The sequence below is a fragment of the Babylonia areolata genome, chromosome 3, assembly GCF_041734735.1.
Source record: "Babylonia areolata isolate BAREFJ2019XMU chromosome 3, ASM4173473v1, whole genome shotgun sequence".
NCBI classification, from domain to species: domain Eukaryota; kingdom Metazoa; phylum Mollusca; class Gastropoda; order Neogastropoda; family Buccinidae; genus Babylonia; species Babylonia areolata.
In genome coordinates this window covers 57,828,986-57,846,252 of record NC_134878.1, presented here as the reverse complement: position 1 = coordinate 57,846,252, position 17,267 = coordinate 57,828,986, and the positions used below count along the sequence as shown (strand labels likewise).

At 41.5% G+C, this 17,267-nt stretch overlaps 1 protein-coding gene across 1 annotated transcript in view; it reads left to right on the top strand.

Moving 5' to 3' along the window:
* The first annotated feature begins 9 nt into the window (after positions 1–9).
* Positions 10–17,267, top strand: part of LOC143280151 (histone deacetylase 3-like) — a 22,382-nt gene continuing 5,124 nt past the window's right edge. Inside the window, exons 1-13 of the mRNA XM_076584735.1 lie at positions 10–152; positions 3,229–3,311; positions 4,301–4,443; positions 5,900–5,981; positions 6,721–6,777; positions 7,463–7,518; positions 8,616–8,749; positions 9,310–9,390; positions 10,491–10,564; positions 11,193–11,257; positions 12,834–12,982; positions 14,493–14,572; positions 15,421–15,578. Coding sequence (XP_076440850.1) covers positions 95–152; positions 3,229–3,311; positions 4,301–4,443; positions 5,900–5,981; positions 6,721–6,777; positions 7,463–7,518; positions 8,616–8,749; positions 9,310–9,390; positions 10,491–10,564; positions 11,193–11,257; positions 12,834–12,982; positions 14,493–14,572; positions 15,421–15,578 — 1,220 coding nt within the window. The 5' untranslated portion in view covers positions 10–94. The remainder of the gene's footprint in view (positions 153–3,228; positions 3,312–4,300; positions 4,444–5,899; positions 5,982–6,720; positions 6,778–7,462; positions 7,519–8,615; positions 8,750–9,309; positions 9,391–10,490; positions 10,565–11,192; positions 11,258–12,833; positions 12,983–14,492; positions 14,573–15,420; positions 15,579–17,267) is intronic.

Sequence of the window (17,267 nt, the reverse complement as noted above, 5' to 3'; positions counted from 1 at the left end):
AACCTATCCCACTTCCGGTGCCTGGAACTCTGTCAGTCGAGGAGTCCAACTTCTTCAGGATAGGATCTTTTTTCCAGATTAAATGTAAAGCATTATGTCGTCCAAATCAGTTGTGTACTTCTACGACGAAGACGTTGGGAATTTTCATTATGGCAAGTTTTATTTTTGATAACAAATCATACCACTTTGTTGCATCGTTTTTACCCATTCCTTTTCCTTTGTCAACAATGTCAGCTTTTTATTTGCGCAATGCTTGTAATTCACGAAATGTTCCTTAAGAAAATCACAGACATTACCACCACGTCATACATGTTTTATATGAGAAACTGTGCGGCTGCATGTATTCCCAAGTTATGAATTAAAATTTTTATACTGAGACCATCATGCCTTTCACGGCTGCTCTCTCTCTCCCTCTCTCTCTCTCTGTCTCTGTCTCTCTCTATCGATCTCTCTCTCAGTGTCTCTGTCAGTCTCCCTGTCTGTCTGTCTCGCTGTCTGTCTTGTCCGTCTCTCTGCCTTGTATCTGTGTGTGTTCGTTCGTCTTCAGTTTAACCCTCAAAGTGCTGGATATAATAAAACATACTTACAGAAATCATGCTTAAAACAAAGGGATAGTTTGCCTCCGCTACCTGTGCTCTGATTTGGGGCATTTGTATGCTTATCAGTAAGAATAAATAGGCAAACCTATACATTTTTGGAAAGTAGAGTGAATGAAGAATCAGATAAAAGTAAGAAAAAGGCTGTACCTTGTAAGTAGTTGGAGATATTCCACAGGATATAAACAACAAATTTTGCAAACTTGTTTTCCAAAAACGTCAACCACAATGTTTATAGGTATTTTCACATCTTTTATAGAGTCAAAATCTCAAAATTGGCATTAAACTGTGCAGAAAATGTTCTGGCTGCAGAATCATGAAATGAATATAACTGAAACAATGAAATTATAAGCACTGTATTATTTGTTTGAGACACACCCACCGACGCCACGCACGCGCACATCTACAATACTTTATGCAATCACAGGCAAAAACAGAAATAAATGTTTTCTTTTAGCTCATGTTGCTTTCAAAAGCAGCAAGAATGCTTTAAATCAAAATAATTTCCAGTTTTCTAGCTTGATTTGGTCAAGAAATCACAATAGACCCATGCCTAACCCACTTTACCACCCTCCCCACCCCCATCACCCAACCCCCAGTTTTTGTGGCTGGAGGCACAAAACTGAATGAACAACAAGCAAGCCAGCATGCCCAAGTGTCAAAATAACAAAGCCGTTTTCACCAGAATCCCTGTCAGCAAATGAATCATCACTAGTGACAAGGTCACTCATTTCCTGAGCTTTGTCAACTTCAGTGTCACTCATTGTTTACAAAAAATACGAAGATCTGGACTTATAAACTCAGTCAAAGTTTGTGCAAACACAAGCAGGGAGGCAGTAACACCAGAACGAGGCAGTTTTACGAAGGCTGCCGAGCATAGCCGTACGATGTCGGACCTTATGTAAACAGAGCCACGATCGTGGCCCATCGCACTTTACCGGGAAAGCCACGATCGTGGCTTATCGCGCTCTCCGGGTTAACGTCTTTCCACTTGAAGTGATATTAGTGGTAGGGGTTGTGGGAGGGGGGTGGGGGGTAAAAGTGTGTGTAGGGTGAATAGGGAGAGACAAGGCTAGGGAAAATGGAAACGTTATAAACGCCAGCATCAAACAACTATAACAAATGTCCTATTGGACTACGCAGCAAACCTTCTGCAACAGCAAATAACATATTGGAATTATTAATAACACATTCAAAAGAACTTTTGGTGAAGTCTGGCAAAAAACATTTTAGATTCTGACATTCGAATATTATATGGTTGCTAGATATATGTTCTCCACATATGCATCTGACATCTTTGCTGAACTTAGTTATAAAAGCATTCAGTTTTATCCTGTTTGATAAGGTATGGATCTGCCTTAATCTTATTGAATTACTGTATGTATTTGACTGATTGATTGTTCCCAGTTGTTGAACATTAATTACACTATGGTTTAAAGTTTTGCCGTTTTCCTGGTATAATTATCTGACTTTGTTCCACGATGTATTTTCTAGTATTCAATAACAATCTTGTACAGACAGACTCACAGAGGCACATGAAATTCTATGGTTCCCTGTTCTCTGTGTGTGAGTGTGCGTGTGTGCGTGTACAAGGGAGGGATACTCAGAAAAAAAATGATAAATTAAAACAATGCTGTGAATATTTCCTTAACCCCTAAGCTGCCTATATGATGAGATAACTCGTCAGCACAAGCATGTATGCTTCGCTGCCACAATTACAAGATAACTCATCATAAAAATATTCTGACTTTTCCTTGGTTTCATTCAGTTCGTTGACAAATACTCTTGTATCTTTAGCTAGGGGAATCATCCTAGATTCTATTCATAGGTAGAAAACCCATTACATCATGAGGCAGTACTTTATTTGAATGTTTTAGTTGGGTTACTGCCAAAGTGTTTGTGCCCGGCTCCTCGCTCGCTCAGCAAAATGTCGGACACCAAGAGTTGCCATGGACCAAGATTGCTTTCATTAGCTGATGCTCAGAAAGAATTAATACGTAAATTCTAAGGAGAAGACAGTGGTGAACTTTTATTGGATGATTTGATAGAAAATAAAGGGAGCAATAAAGAGACTGGCTAAGATACGACTACCAGTGAGTGATACAGCATGTCATTGAAAATTTATGAAATTGGAAAAAATCATGTGTTTTCAGTTTTGTATTCTTTATTCATTTACCTTTCACTCTTCAGAAAATATGTACTTTTAATTATGGGTCTTTCTCCAGTAACAAAGAGCACTGTCACAGATTTTTTTGAAAATATATACCTGTTTTTTTTTGTGAAAAAATCCTGGCAAATAGATTTCACTTAAATCTTTTTTTCGTGGCAGCGAAATGGTTAAACAATGATTTACACAAATTGTGTGTGTGCATGCACAGGTGTGTGTACTGTAGAAGTATGTGTACAAAATTGTAATAATTAACCTCTTCAAATTCAATTTCAGTGCCCTGGGACTTTGTTCTAATACGATATGATATAGATCCACAAAAATGCTTTGCAATTTCCTCCAAGCTATATTATATCCATCCACGTCATTTCACTTTCAGGATATATCACAAAACTTTGTGTTTTAAAGTTGTTGTGTCCCAATGGCCACAGTCATGTAAAACGGTCATTTCTGGAACTGTTGCAGGTCAAGGTCATCCGATGAAACCGCACCGCATTGCACTGACCCACAGTTTGGTTCTCCATTATGATCTGCACAAAAAGATGAAAGTAAGGCCATGAGCTGGTCAGCAGTTGTTTGAATTAACATTGAATGGTTCTATATCTTTTTGCTGTATTATTAATGTCTGCATTGATCTGTAGTATACTGATACACACTTATTGACACGCTCGTGCTCCCCACTCATGCAAACAGAGGCATAAGTTTGCTGACACAAAGTTTTCTTACACACACACACACACACACACCACACACACACGCATGCACACACGGACGCACGCACACTCACTCACAGAGACTGACTGACTCACTCACTCACACTAAATAAGTAAATTGACTGATGCATGTAATTTTCTTCTTTTTTTTCTTCTTTTTTTTTTTTTCCCCAATGGATCTATGTCCAGTGTACAATGTAGGCAGTCGGGTTGGGTTTGCAGATTTTGACTTGCACCAGTTGCGTGAGTAATAGCGTTATATAATCTGTTATTTCTGTTGATAATTAATATCAATACTTGTACTACTACTAGTTGTAGAGTTATGGCTTGGTTTTTGTGACATCTCACTGTTCATTATTTTCTGTCTTCCGCTCTGTCTCCCTCCCTCAATAGTTCCATGGAGAATTGTTTTAGAAAGGTGATTTGATCTTGTGAAATGGCTGTATCAATCATTCAATGAAGTTTCCTTTTCTTAACTGATGTCAGCAGATAGGTCTTTATATGGTTGGTGCAATGTGCTGCTTGATGTTTTGCCACATTGAAAATTTTCAGGATGAGTTATGGGAGAAGAAGACCACTTACTTCAATTGTGACACATAACAATTTATTATATATATATATATATATATATATATATATATATATATATATATGTGTGTGTGTGTGTGTGTGTGTGTGTACAGTACAGTATATTACAGCATATCTGTATTTGTCACTATACATTGTGTGAGTAACTACTAACTATGAGTATGAATGACACGCTTTTACCACTGTGCACTGGTAAAAGGCACATGTATGCATGTGTGTATATTGACTTTTGGCAGGTATACAAGCCATACAGAGCCACATTCCATGACATGTGTCGCTTCCATTCAGAAGAGTACATAGAGTTTTTGCGGCGTGTAACCCCAGTCAACCTGCAGAGCTACACCAAGTCCCTAACACACTTCAACGTCGGGGAAGACTGGTGAGTCGCAAGGCCTGTGTCCTTGGAGGAGCACACACTCAGTCTCCACTTGTGTTTTGTTTCTATTCTATTCCTTCCAGAATTATAGACACACACAGAGAGACACCATTAGAGCACACACTACTTTTAAAACTCAAGACAGAATGTTTCAATGATTAACTCCATTGTTCTGACGTGGTCATTTGCTGGGATATTGTCCTTGAGGCTTGTGTGTGGGATTTTATTGTGTGAGCTCTGAATGATTTTATGGGTTCATGCTCTGTAAATATTATATAATTATTATTGATATTTAAAAATCATCATGAGCAAAATATTTCACTGCCTAAACTTAGACCTGAAATATCCTTCGATAATGTCTGTTGATAGTATATCTTGGGTTTATAGTGTTACTCCATCATGTATTGAGGCCTTTTGAGAATGAAGCATTGTATTCATGAAAATAGTTTGTCTTTATTGTACTTAACAGCATATTAATTTAGGTTGACACAGATCTGTGTGTCAGCCTTATGTTTGATGATATATTTGACACAGGTATAAACATACATTTATTTACTTGTCATGACAGCCTGGTGTTTGGTGATATATTTGATATGTATTTATAAACATGTTATGTAAACTTACATGTCATAATAGTCCTGTGTTTAATAATATATATTTGACCTCATAGACAGATGTTTGCATATCATGACAGCCTGGTGTTTGATGATGTATCTGAGTCATATTTTATGAATATGTATTATATATATCATGACAGCCTGGTGTTTGATGATATATTTGACATGTATAACGGAAAAAGAGGGCGCTAGCCAGCGGGACAAAGGGGAGGTTACCTCGGGAGGTTATCGGCCGTAGTTTCGTTTTCTCCGCATAGGCGGATAGTAGTTTGCACAGGCAGGAATGCCAGACCCCTGCCGGAGTCTGCACTAGTTGGGTCACGGTAAATATGTTAATTAAACGTAATTTTAGATAGAAAATTTCCTTTTACTTGTGTTGACAGCCTGATGTTTGATGATATATTTGACATGTATTTGTTTATGTGTGTTGACAGCCCGATGTTTGATGATATATTTGACCTGTATTTGTTGACATGTGTTGACAGCCCGGTGTTTGATGATATATTTGACCTGTATTTGTTGACATGTGTTGACAGCCCGGTGTTTGATGGTATATTTGACCTGTATTTGTTGACATGTGTTGACAGCCTGATGTTTGATGGTATATTTGACCTGTATTTATTGACATGTGTTGACAGCCTGGTGTTTGATGATATATTTGACCTGTATTTGTTGACATGTGTTGACAGCCCGGTGTTTGATGGTATATTTGATCTGTATTTGTTGACATGTGTTGACAGCCTGGTGTTTGATGATATATTTGACCTGTATTTGTTGACATGTGTTGACAGCCCGGTGTTTGATGATATATTTGACCTGTATTTGTTGACATGTGTTGACAGCCCGGTGTTTGATGGCATGTTTGACTTCTGTTCCCTGTACACGGGGGCTTCCCTGGAGGGTGCTGTTAAGCTGAATAATGGGGTAAGTGAGCTGTCTATGCCAACATTGCATTTAGTTCTTAATTCTTATTTCGCTGTACATGTTTCATTCTCTAGTTCCATTTTATTTCACTGCACATGTTTCAGACTATAGTTCCATTGAATAAGCAGACAATTTTTCTTAGTCTGTTTTGTTTTTCTTCTTTACACTCCAAGACCTGTATATTTTCAAGACAGGATATATATTGTTTCTAATAATGTCCAGTAAGAGCCAGGTTCCTGTATTCCTGTGTAAGAATATGTATCTGTCATTGCAAAATGTTAACAAGTGCTGTCTGTTTTCTGCTTGAATGATTGGTATGCCATGCCTTTTTTATGTGAGAAAGAGTAGTAAAGTGACTGCAGAGGAAAGTGAGCACTTAGGAGAAAGCATGTGAAGAGATATGACTTTTTCTTATGAGAGAAAAGGGAGTACTTAGTCTGTGTTTTGTGACAACAGGGTGAACTGTTATTTGAACCAGTCAGATGGTTTGATATGTGAGTGAAAGTTGAACTATGAACCAATCAGATGGTTTGATATGTGAGTGAAAGTTGAACCATGAACCATTAAGATGGTTTGATTTGTGAGTGGAAGTTGAACTATGAACCAATCAGCTGGTTTGATTTGTGAGTGAAAGTTGAACCACGAACCAGTCGGCTGGTTTATTATGCTGCTGTTTGTTGTGCGGCTGTAAAGGGAGCGGTGGCTGAACCAGTCAGATGTTTTGTTTCTTGTTTTTCAGCACTGTGACATTGCCATTAACTGGTCAGGGGGACTGCACCATGCCAAAAAGTATGAGGTGAGGTCACATGGTTCATTTGTTTGTTTTGGGTTTGCTTGTTTCGGTTTGGTTTGTTGTATTTTTGGCTGTGACAGATTGACTAGTTAGTGACTGACATGAAGCAGATGAAAGAGGTGTCCCAAGAGAGAAGACAGGTGGACTGTTGCTCATGGCCTGGGCCCCAGGAGGGGTGATGATCAGTGATGTTCATGATTGTCAGGGGCATTGTGTTTGTTGGTTGATGTAATGATGATACGTTTAGTCTTTGTTAATGTGGGGAACATGTCTTGTGTTTGATATTTTGATGCTGATGTGTTTTGTCTTTACTACCAGTAACATGTTAGTAAATAAAGATTTTGTAATTGCAGTACTTTAATAGTATGTTAAGTTGATATTGTAATGCCATTGTTAGGAACACCATATCGGTGTAGTTGATATTACAGTGCTGATAATGGCATTGTTATTCTTTGTCGTTGTTAGGAATGGCATGTGTTTGGTGTTTTAATGCGGATGTTTTTAGTCTTTACCATTTTTACCAGCAACACATCAGTGTATATTGTATGTAGCTGACATTGTAATGCCATTGTTAGCAACTCCATATCACTGTGTGTGTGATACTGATAGTTGTGTACCAGTATAACAGAGCACTATGTGACTGTATGTTGGCATCGTTGAGGTGAAGACGGTTTTATCTGGTTGACAGGCCTCAGGGTTTTGCTACGTGAATGACATCGTCATTGCCATTCTGGAACTTTTAAAGTGAGTCCTACCTTTGTTCTGCATTACTTTTCTTTGTGTCTGCATACTTCATTCGTTTATTTATTTATGGTCTGTACATCTAAGATAATGATGTTAGACTGAAAATGAATGATATTATTATTATTATCATTGTTATTATTATTATTATTTCTGTCATCATGATTATTATTTTTACTTAGAAATCATCATTTCTGGAAATCAGTGATGGGGGAAGAACTTTCAACTGAAAAGGGGACAGTTGAGGTGGACGGGAGAGGAGGGAGGGGGGGACTGAGGAAGGAAGAGAGAGCTCCATACTCCACCTGTCGAAAGCTTGCTTCACCTGTCACTGTTTAATCCATCCTCCCCACCCCTCCCCTGCCCTCCATATCTGCATGCTACATCTGTCCAAAGCTAGCCTTGCCTGTTACTGTTACATTTCAGAATTCAAGTACTTCATTGTCCATGTTAAAAAATACTATTTTTTATACTATTTCCACAGCATATTGTATGGATGATTAAATCATAATGATATAAATCCTCCTATGTGTGCAAAAGACTTTGAAAGAGAAATGGAATATCACAATCACAATTCTTATACTTGCCACCAAATCGTCTGTGCATATGTCTTCACTGAGTGTCACTCACTTCCACCAAGGATTAAGAGTCCACCAAAGAAGAGTCCACCAGCTTACTGTTAGCAGCATTTAAACCACCTATCATGAACATCCCCTGTCTGTCATGTGTGCATACCACACCTTTCCACAGGTTGCTTTGTCTGTGATGATTGCATCACCCCTTCAAAGTCTTTCATGCACAAGATTTCTCACACAAACATGAAAAAAAGTGTATTGTATTATTGTATTGTATTACTTTTTGCCACAGCAGATTTCATTGTGTGAAATTTAGGCTGCTCTCCACAGGGAGAGCGTGTCACTACAGTGCAGTGTGACCCTTTTTTTTTAAATCTCCTATTTTTCTGCCTGCAGATGTATTTGTTATCCTATCAAAGTGGATTTTTTTAAGGACTAGAGGATGGGGAGAAAATACTGGCAATGTGTGTAAAATGTCCACGACTGTGTATGTGTGAATGTGAAGAAGACTCTTGTGTCTTTCAGATACCATCAACGTGTGCTGTACATAGACATTGACATTCACCATGGGGACGGAGTGCAGGAAGCCTTTTACTTGACTGACCGCGTCATGACCGTCTCCTTCCATAAATATGGCAACTTCTTCTTCCCTGGCACAGGTACCTTCTTCTCTTCAAACACACTCCCTCTGTCTGCCTTACTGTCTTTCTGTCTTCATCTGTCTCTCGCTCTCTTTGTTTCACTCTGTCCTCCGCTCTGGCACACAGGAGAAGAGGACGATAATTGCAAGGCACAGAATCTTTATTGAAGGAGTCTTTCACATGTTTGCGTGTGTTGCAGACATAAAGCGCACAGAGCTTCAAGAATATGCGCTATAGCAAGATGTCTCAACAAATAAATAAATAAATAAATGTGTGTGATGTTGTGAGTATGTACAGATGTGTACTACTTGATAATTATGTTTTTCAGTGTGTGTGCATGCATATTTGTCAACAAATTCCATGGGCAGTGACAGGGGTGTGTCTGTGTGTGTCTCTGCCTGTGTGCATGTGTTAACAGGTGACAGGTTGTGTGCTGTGACAGGTTGTGTGTGTGTGTGTGTGTGTGTGTCCACATGTTGTGTGCAGTGACAGGGTGTGTGTGAGTGTGTGTGTGTGTGTGTGTGAACAGTTGCCATGTTGTGTGCAGTGACAGGTTGTGTGTGTTTGTGTGTGTGCAGGTGACATGTATGAGATAGGAGCGGACAGCGGGCGACATTACTCAGTCAATGTTCCCCTGAAGGAAGGCATTGACGATGAGTGTAAGTGTCCCCCCCTTTGGTTCGGTGCTGTAGTCCCCTCAAGTTGTTCGTGTGTTGATGTGAAGCAGCAGTGGTCAGACTACTGCTGGCTGAACCCCTGGCCTCCTGTGGTTCAGAGAATTGATAAAAACATTTCTTGCATGTGTTTCAGTACTTTTTCTGTAACATCCACTGAGCACATGTCTGACATTATGAGTCTTTGATTATCGTGCTGTTTGTTTACAATATTTTGAAATCAGGTGACGGGCGCAATAGCCGAGTGGTTAAAGTGTTGGACTGTCAGTCTGAGGGTCCCGGGTTTGAATCACGGTGACGGCGCCTGGTGGGTGAAGGGTGGAGATTTTTATGATCTCCCAGGTCAACATATGTGCAGACCTGCTAGTGCCTGAACCCCCTTCGTGTGTATATACAAGCAGAAGATCAAATACGCACGTTAAAGATCCTGTAATCCATGTCAGCGTTCGGTGGGTTATGGAAACAAGAACATACCCAGCATGCACACCCCCGAAAACGGAGTATGGCTGCCTACATGGCGGGGTAAAAACGGTCATACATGTAAAAGCCCACTCATGTGCATACGAGTGAACGCAGAAGAAGAAGAAGAAGAAATCAGTTTTTCCCTGACTTGTTTTTTGTTGGTACTCAAGGCCCCTAAACTAAAGAGGTAGAGTTGTGCACCAGGTAGAAGAGTGATAAGAAGAGCAAATATAATTTTTAAGCATGTATGTATATTTGCATGTGTCTGTAGACATATGCACACATGTACATGGCTGCACAGTTGTAGGTCAGCACATGTATATAATTATGTGTGAAACATAAAGTTTTCTGTCTGTCTCTCTCTTTTGTCTAACTATAAAGTTGTTATCATTTTTTATTAATTTTTTTATATAATTATTATTATTATTAACACCATCATCATCATCATACAGACGCCATTGTTGCTGTGGAACCCTCTGTATGTCTTCAGGGCTCATCACTGACTTGGTGTCCTACATGTCCAATACTTTTCTGTGATTAATGTATCTGCACTTTTTTGAAAAAAAAAAAAAAAAAAAAAAAAAAAAAAAATCACAATTGAATAAAGTGTTCCTGTGTTGCAGCCTACATGAGTGTTTTCAAGCCAGTGATCAACAGTGTGATGGAGTTTTACCAGCCCACCTGTGTTGTCCTTCAGGTAGATTTACCCCCTTTGTTTATTTCCCAACATCAAATATATTATTTTACCACCAGCCCACCTGTGTTGTCCTTCAGGTAGATATACCCCCTTTGTTTATTACCCAACATCAAATATATTATTTTACCACCAGCCCACCTGTGTTGTCCTTCAGGTAGATATACCCCCTTTGTTTATTACCCAACATCAAATATATTATTTTACCACCAGCCCACCTGTGTTGTCCTTCAGGTAGATATACCCCCTTTGTTTATTACCCAACATCAAATATATTATTTTACCACCAGCCCACCTGTGTTGTCCTTCAGGTAGATATACCCCCTTTGTTTATTACCCAGCATCAAATATATTATTTTACCACCAGCCCACCTGTGTTGTCCTTCAGGTAAATATATATATATATATATATATATATATATATATATATATATATATATATATATATATCCATGCACCCAACTTTCTATTGACTGATAAATTGATTGATTATTCCTTCTCCTAAATTGATTGATTATTATTCCTTCTCCTTCCAGCCACAATTAAATGACGTAATTGCTTTAGATCTACTTTTAAGCAACTATTAATGGTGTGTGTTTGTGTGTGTGTGTGTGTGTGTGTGTGTGTGCAGTGTGGAGCAGATTCGCTGGGCAGTGACCGACTGGGCTGTTTCAACCTCAGTGTCAAAGGTCACGGGTGAGTGACAGGTGTTTCATGGTGTGATAATAGATGATGCAGTCTGAGGCCCATGTTAATCTAACATTAATATATGGCATTGATAACATGTCTGTTGTGTCAAACACCATGTGATGTGATTAGTTTGTGGGGACTGACAGGTTGTCAAGGATCTCAAGGCCCTGATCAGTGCATTGGCTTTACGCAGGCGGGCGCCATAGCTGAACGGTTAAAGCGTTGGACTTTCGATCTGAGGGTCTCGGGTTCGAATCACCGTGACGGCGCCTGGTGGGTAAAGGGTGGAGATTTTTACGATCTCCCAGGTCAGCATATGTGCAGACCTGCCAGTGCCTTAACCCCCTTCGTGTGTATATGCAAGCAGAAGATCAAATACGCACGTTAAAGATCCTGTAATCCATGTCAGGGTTCGGTGGGTTATGGGAACAAGAACATACCCAGCATGCACACCCCCGAAAACGGAGTATGGCTGTCTACATGGCGGGGTAAAAACGGTCATACACGTAAAAGCCCACTCGCGTATATATGAGTGAACGTGGGAGTTGAAGCCCACAAACACAGAAGAAGAAGAAGAAGAAGGCTTTATGCATCAGTGCATCAGTCAAGCATCTGCTCCTTTAATCCCCCCCCGAAACCCTCACCCCCCCCACCCCACCCCCACCCCCCCCCCAAAAAAAAGAAGAAGAATTATAAAGCAGATGTGGTTTAGGATATATGGATCATCTGCACACTTTAACATCACCTTGAAACTGTTGGGGAGCCATGGTTATCTGTGGAGTGATGGTTGGTTCCGTTTTTGGGATGGGAGGGTGATGTTAGTTTTGTTTGTGTCTGGGAACATAGGTAAATAAAAAGTGACTGAAAGAGCGGACATCTTCTTTTGACATAAACTTAGAATAGAATGTCTTTATTACCAAGTGTACCAGGGTCACAAGGAATATTGGGGGAGATAGTACATAAAAAGGTGAGAAACGTAAATTGAAAATCATACAGAAACACAGATACAGTAGAATTTTGGACACATTGCATATCAATATGAGAACTTGTGATATGCATATTGTGTGGATAGTGACTGTATTGTTATGGTGGATCCACCTGTACAACTGGCTGCAGTCTTCATGCACAGGTCTTGTTTGTATTTTGTTGTTATAGTGATGATGTTCTGTGAAATGCCAGTGAAGTGATGGAAACTTCCTGTTTGTGTGAATTATGATTCAAGATAACTTCCTTTTTTTTTACAGTGTCCAGTAAGCAGCGTTCTTTGATTGCACTTCTTATCATTTCAAGTTTTCATCATTGATTCCACCAGTCATCTGTCGTGTTTCTCCCAACTCATCATACAACCTTCCCCTCCTCTTCAGCCTTATTATTTATTTTTGAATAACATCAGTTGTGAAAATTAAAACTGATACTTGATGTCTACAATCTTAAGCATGTGTGATGAGATGTTAAAAACATATTTCCTAACCTGGTCACTTTGTGTGTGTGTGTGTGTGTGTGTGTGTGTGTGTGTGTGTGTACCTGTGTGTGTGTGTGTGTGTGTTTCTCTGTGTGTGTGTGTGTGTGTGTGTGTACACAGGGAGTGTGTGAAGGTGGTCAAGGACTACGGCCTGCCCATGCTGGTGCTGGGGGGAGGGGGGTACACCAAGAAGAATGTGGCGCGGTGCTGGACCTATGAGACGGCCATCCTGCTGGACGAACAGATCAGCAACGAGATGCCTTACAATGGTGAGTGTGTCTGTGCTCTCTCTCCTTCCTGGGGCCTGGGTCTGACCTCGCTGTGATGGGTGCAATAGCCGAGTGGTTAAAGCATTGGACTTTCAATCTGAGGGTCCCGGGTTCGAATCTCAGTAACGGCGCCTGGTGGGTAAAGGGTTGAGATTTTTCCGATCTTCCAAGCAGAAGATCAAATACGCACGTTAAAGATCCTGTAATCCATGTCAGCGTTCGGTGGGTTATGGAAACAAGAACATACCCAGCATGCACACCTCTGAAAATGGAGTATGGTTGCCTACATGGCAGGGTTAAAAATGGTCATACACATAAAAGCCCACTCATGTACGTATGAGTGAATGTGGGAGTTGCAGCCCACTATAGAAGAAGAAGAGGACCCCACTGTGTGTGTCTCTTGTCTCTGTGTCTTGTGCATGCTGTCCAGGGTTGATGATGAATTTTGTTTAATGTCCCGCCACACATACTGGTGATTGCAGACATTTTGTAAGAGTATTGATCTTTATATTTGAGTGTTATTGCTTAGGGAAATGTAGGCTTTTAGTGATAATAATAAGAAGATTGGTTGTTCACTGGACACACACGCATACACACACGCTTTTGGGACCTTTGGACTGGAGTGAATTTTGACTGAGTTAAGACGAGAATGATAGAGATGTTGGCATGGAAACAGACTGCATGCTTATAGGAGGTGTGGAGGAGGGTTAGGGGGAGAATGAATCATCCCACCTCACTGAAAATAAAGATATTTTTTTTGTTTCATCTTTTTTGTGCGTCGAGAAGAAAGAGTGTGTGACTGAACATGGAATGATTTATCATGGGGACTGTGCAAGTGTGTGTGACTGTATCTCAGATTACCTGGCAAAACCTTCATGTTGTGTGTGTGACTGTGTGTCTCAGTATCTGGCAAAACCTTCAGCCGTGTTCAGGTGTGTGTGACTGTGTATCTCGGATTACTTGGCAAATCCTTCATGTTGTGTGTGTGACTGCGTGTCTCAATATCTGGCAAAATCTTCAAGCGTGTGTGACTGTGTGTCTCAGATTACCTGGCAAATCCTTCATATTGTGTGTGTGACTGTGTGTCTCAGATTACCTGGCAAATCCTTCATATTGTGTGTGTGACTGTGTGTCTCAGATTACCTGGCAAATCCTTCATATTGTGTGTGTGACTGCGTGTCTCAGATTACCTGGCAAATCCTTCATATTGTGTGTGTGACTGCGTGTCTCAGATTACCTGGCAAATCCTTCATATTGTGTGTGTGACTGCGTGTCTCAGATTACCTGGCAAATCCTTCAGGTGCGTGTGACTGTGTGTCTCAGATTACCTGGCAAATCCTTCATATTGTGTGTGTGACTGCGTGTGTCTCAGATTACCTGGCAAATCCTTCATATTGTGTGTGTGACTGTGTGTCTCAGATTACCTGGCAAATCCTTCAGGTGTGTGTGACTGTGTGTCTCAGATTACCTGGCAAATCCTTCATATTGTGTGTGTGACTGTGTGTCTCAGATTACCTGGCGTACTTTGCCCCTGACTTCTCTCTGCACCCAGACATCAGCACAAAGCAGGAGAACCTCAACACTAAACAGGTCAGTGTGAAGTGCTAACGTATGTGTGTGTAGCTGTTTGCAGTTCCCTCTGTGATAATAAATCATTTACAGCGTAGTCTTTTGTCAAGGACCATGAATCTCAAATCAGAAGACAAGATTGCACTGGCTCTTAGTGCTGCAGCCTTTAGGGCCAGTTGGCCTTCCGGAACCAACCCAACACCCACTGTCCCCAAACCCTCTTGGCTGAGAGGGAGGGGATGTAACTTGGGCAAGACATTGTCCACTATAATCAAATTCTAGCCCAGATGGTCTGGAGAGGAGATGCCTCCTCTGCTGTTCTGGTTGTCATAGTCGGACACGACTGATTGTCATGCATGGTGCCATGTGCTGATCCCTGTGCTGTATGTACATCACTTGCTTTCTTTGTTTTGTGTGTGTGTTTTTTTTGTGTTTTTTGTAGTGTAGCATGTATGAATTAGTCTGCATGCTTTAACACCTCCTTGAAACTGAAACTCTCTTCCACCTGAAGAAGAAATGGTGAGATACTGTAACTCTCAGTTGTGTGTGTGTGTGTGTGTGTGTGTGTGTGCATGCATGTGTGCAATTACATACGTGAGCATGTGTGTGTGTGTGTTTCTGTGCAGTTACATGCATGGGCATGTGTGTGTGTCTGTATATATGTGAGTGTGAGTGCTTATGGGTGTGTGTGTGTATGTCTGTGTGCGTGGGTGTGTCTGTATGTGTGTAAGTGATGTATATTTGTGTGTATGTGTGAGTGGTGTCTGTGTGTGTGTATGTGCATGGGTCTGTGCATGTGTGTCTGTGTATGTATGTGTTTAAGTGATGTAGATATATATATATGTGTGTGTGTGTGTGCGTGTGTGCAGTACCTGGAGGCGATCCGTATCGCGACGCACGAGAACCTGAAGAACCTGGCCTGCGCCCCCAGTGTGCAGATGCACGACGTGCCCCCCGACCTGTGCATGGAGAACTCTGAGGAGACAGACCCAGACCTGCAGCCCAATGACGAGGAGCTGGATAAAAGGTAGGTGGTCACAGGTGGTGGTGGTCCCTCTGTCTGCACAGTGGTGTGTGTGTACCATAGTGTGATGGGTGTATCAGTGCTGTGTGTGTGTACCACAGTGTGATGGGTGTATCAGTGCTGTGTGTGTACCACAGTGTGATGGGTGTATCAGTGGTGTGTGTGTGTACCACAGTGTGATGGGTGTATCAGTGGTGTGTGTGTGTACCACAGTGTGATGGGTGTATCAGTGCTGTGTGTGTGTTACTGTGTACCACAGTGTGGTGGGTGTATCAGTGGTGTGTGTATGTACCATAGTGTGATGGGTGTATCAGTGGTGTGTGTGTGTACCACAGTGTGATGGGTGTATCAGTGCTGTGTGTGTGTTACTGTGTACCACAGTGTGATGGCTGTATCAGTGCTGTGTGTGTGTACCACAGTGTGATGGGTGTATCAGTGGTGTGTGTGTGTACCATAGTGTGATGGGTGTATCAGTGGTGTGTGTGTACCACAGTGTGATGGGTGTATCAGTGGTGTGTGTGTACCACAATGTGATGGGTGTATCAGTGGTGTGTGTGTGTTACTGTGTACCACAGTGTGATGGGTGTATCAGTGCTGTGTGTGTACCACAGTGTGATGGGTGTATAAGTGGTGTCTGTGTACCACAGTGTGATGGGTGTATCAGTGGTGTGTGTGTACCACAGTGATGGGTGTATCAGTGGTGTGTGTGTGTACCATAGTGTGATGTGTGTATCAGTGGTGTGTGTGTGTACCATAGTGTGATGTGTGTATCAGTGGTGTGTGTGTGTTACTGTGTACCACAGTGTGATGGCTGTATCAGTGCTGTGTGTGTACCATAGTGTGATGGGTGTATCAGTGCTGTGTGTGTGTTACTGTGTACCACAATGTGATGGGTGTATCAGTGGTGTGTGTGTGTACCACAGTGTGATGGGTGTATCAGTGGTGTGTGTGTGTACCACAATGTGATGGGTGTATTAGTGCTGTGTGTGTGTGCTACAATGTGATGGGTGTATCAGTGGTGTGTGTGTACCACAGTGTGATGGGTGTATCAGTGGTGTGTGTGTACCACAGTGTGATGGGTGTATCAGTGGTGTGTGTGTGTACCACAGTGTGATGGGTGTATCAGTGGTGTGTGTGTACCACAGTGTGATGGGTGTATCAGTGGTGTGTGTGTGTACCACAGTGTGATGGGTGTATCAGTGGTGTGTGTGTGTACCACAGTGTGATGGGTGTATCAGTGGTGTGTGTGTGTACCACAGTGTGATGGGTGTATCAGTGCTGTGTGTGTGTTACTGTGTACCACAGTGTGATGGCTGTATCAGTGCTGTGTGTGTGTACCACAGTGTGATGGGTGTATCAGTGCTGTGTGTGTGTACCACAGTGTGATGGGTGTATCAGTGGTGTGTGTGTGTACCACAGTGTGATGGGTGTATCAGTGGTGTGTGTGTACCACAGTGTGATGGGTGTATCAGTGGTGTGTGTGTGTTACTGTGTACCACAGTGTGATGGGTGTATCAGTGCTGTGTGTGTACCACAGTGTGATGGGTGTATCAGTGGTGTGTGTGTACCACAGTGTGATGTGTGTATCAGTGGTGTGTGTGTACCACAGTGATGGGTGTATCAGTGGTGTGTGTGTGTACCATAGTGTGATGTGCGTATCAGTGGTGTGTGTGTGTACCATAGTGTGATGTG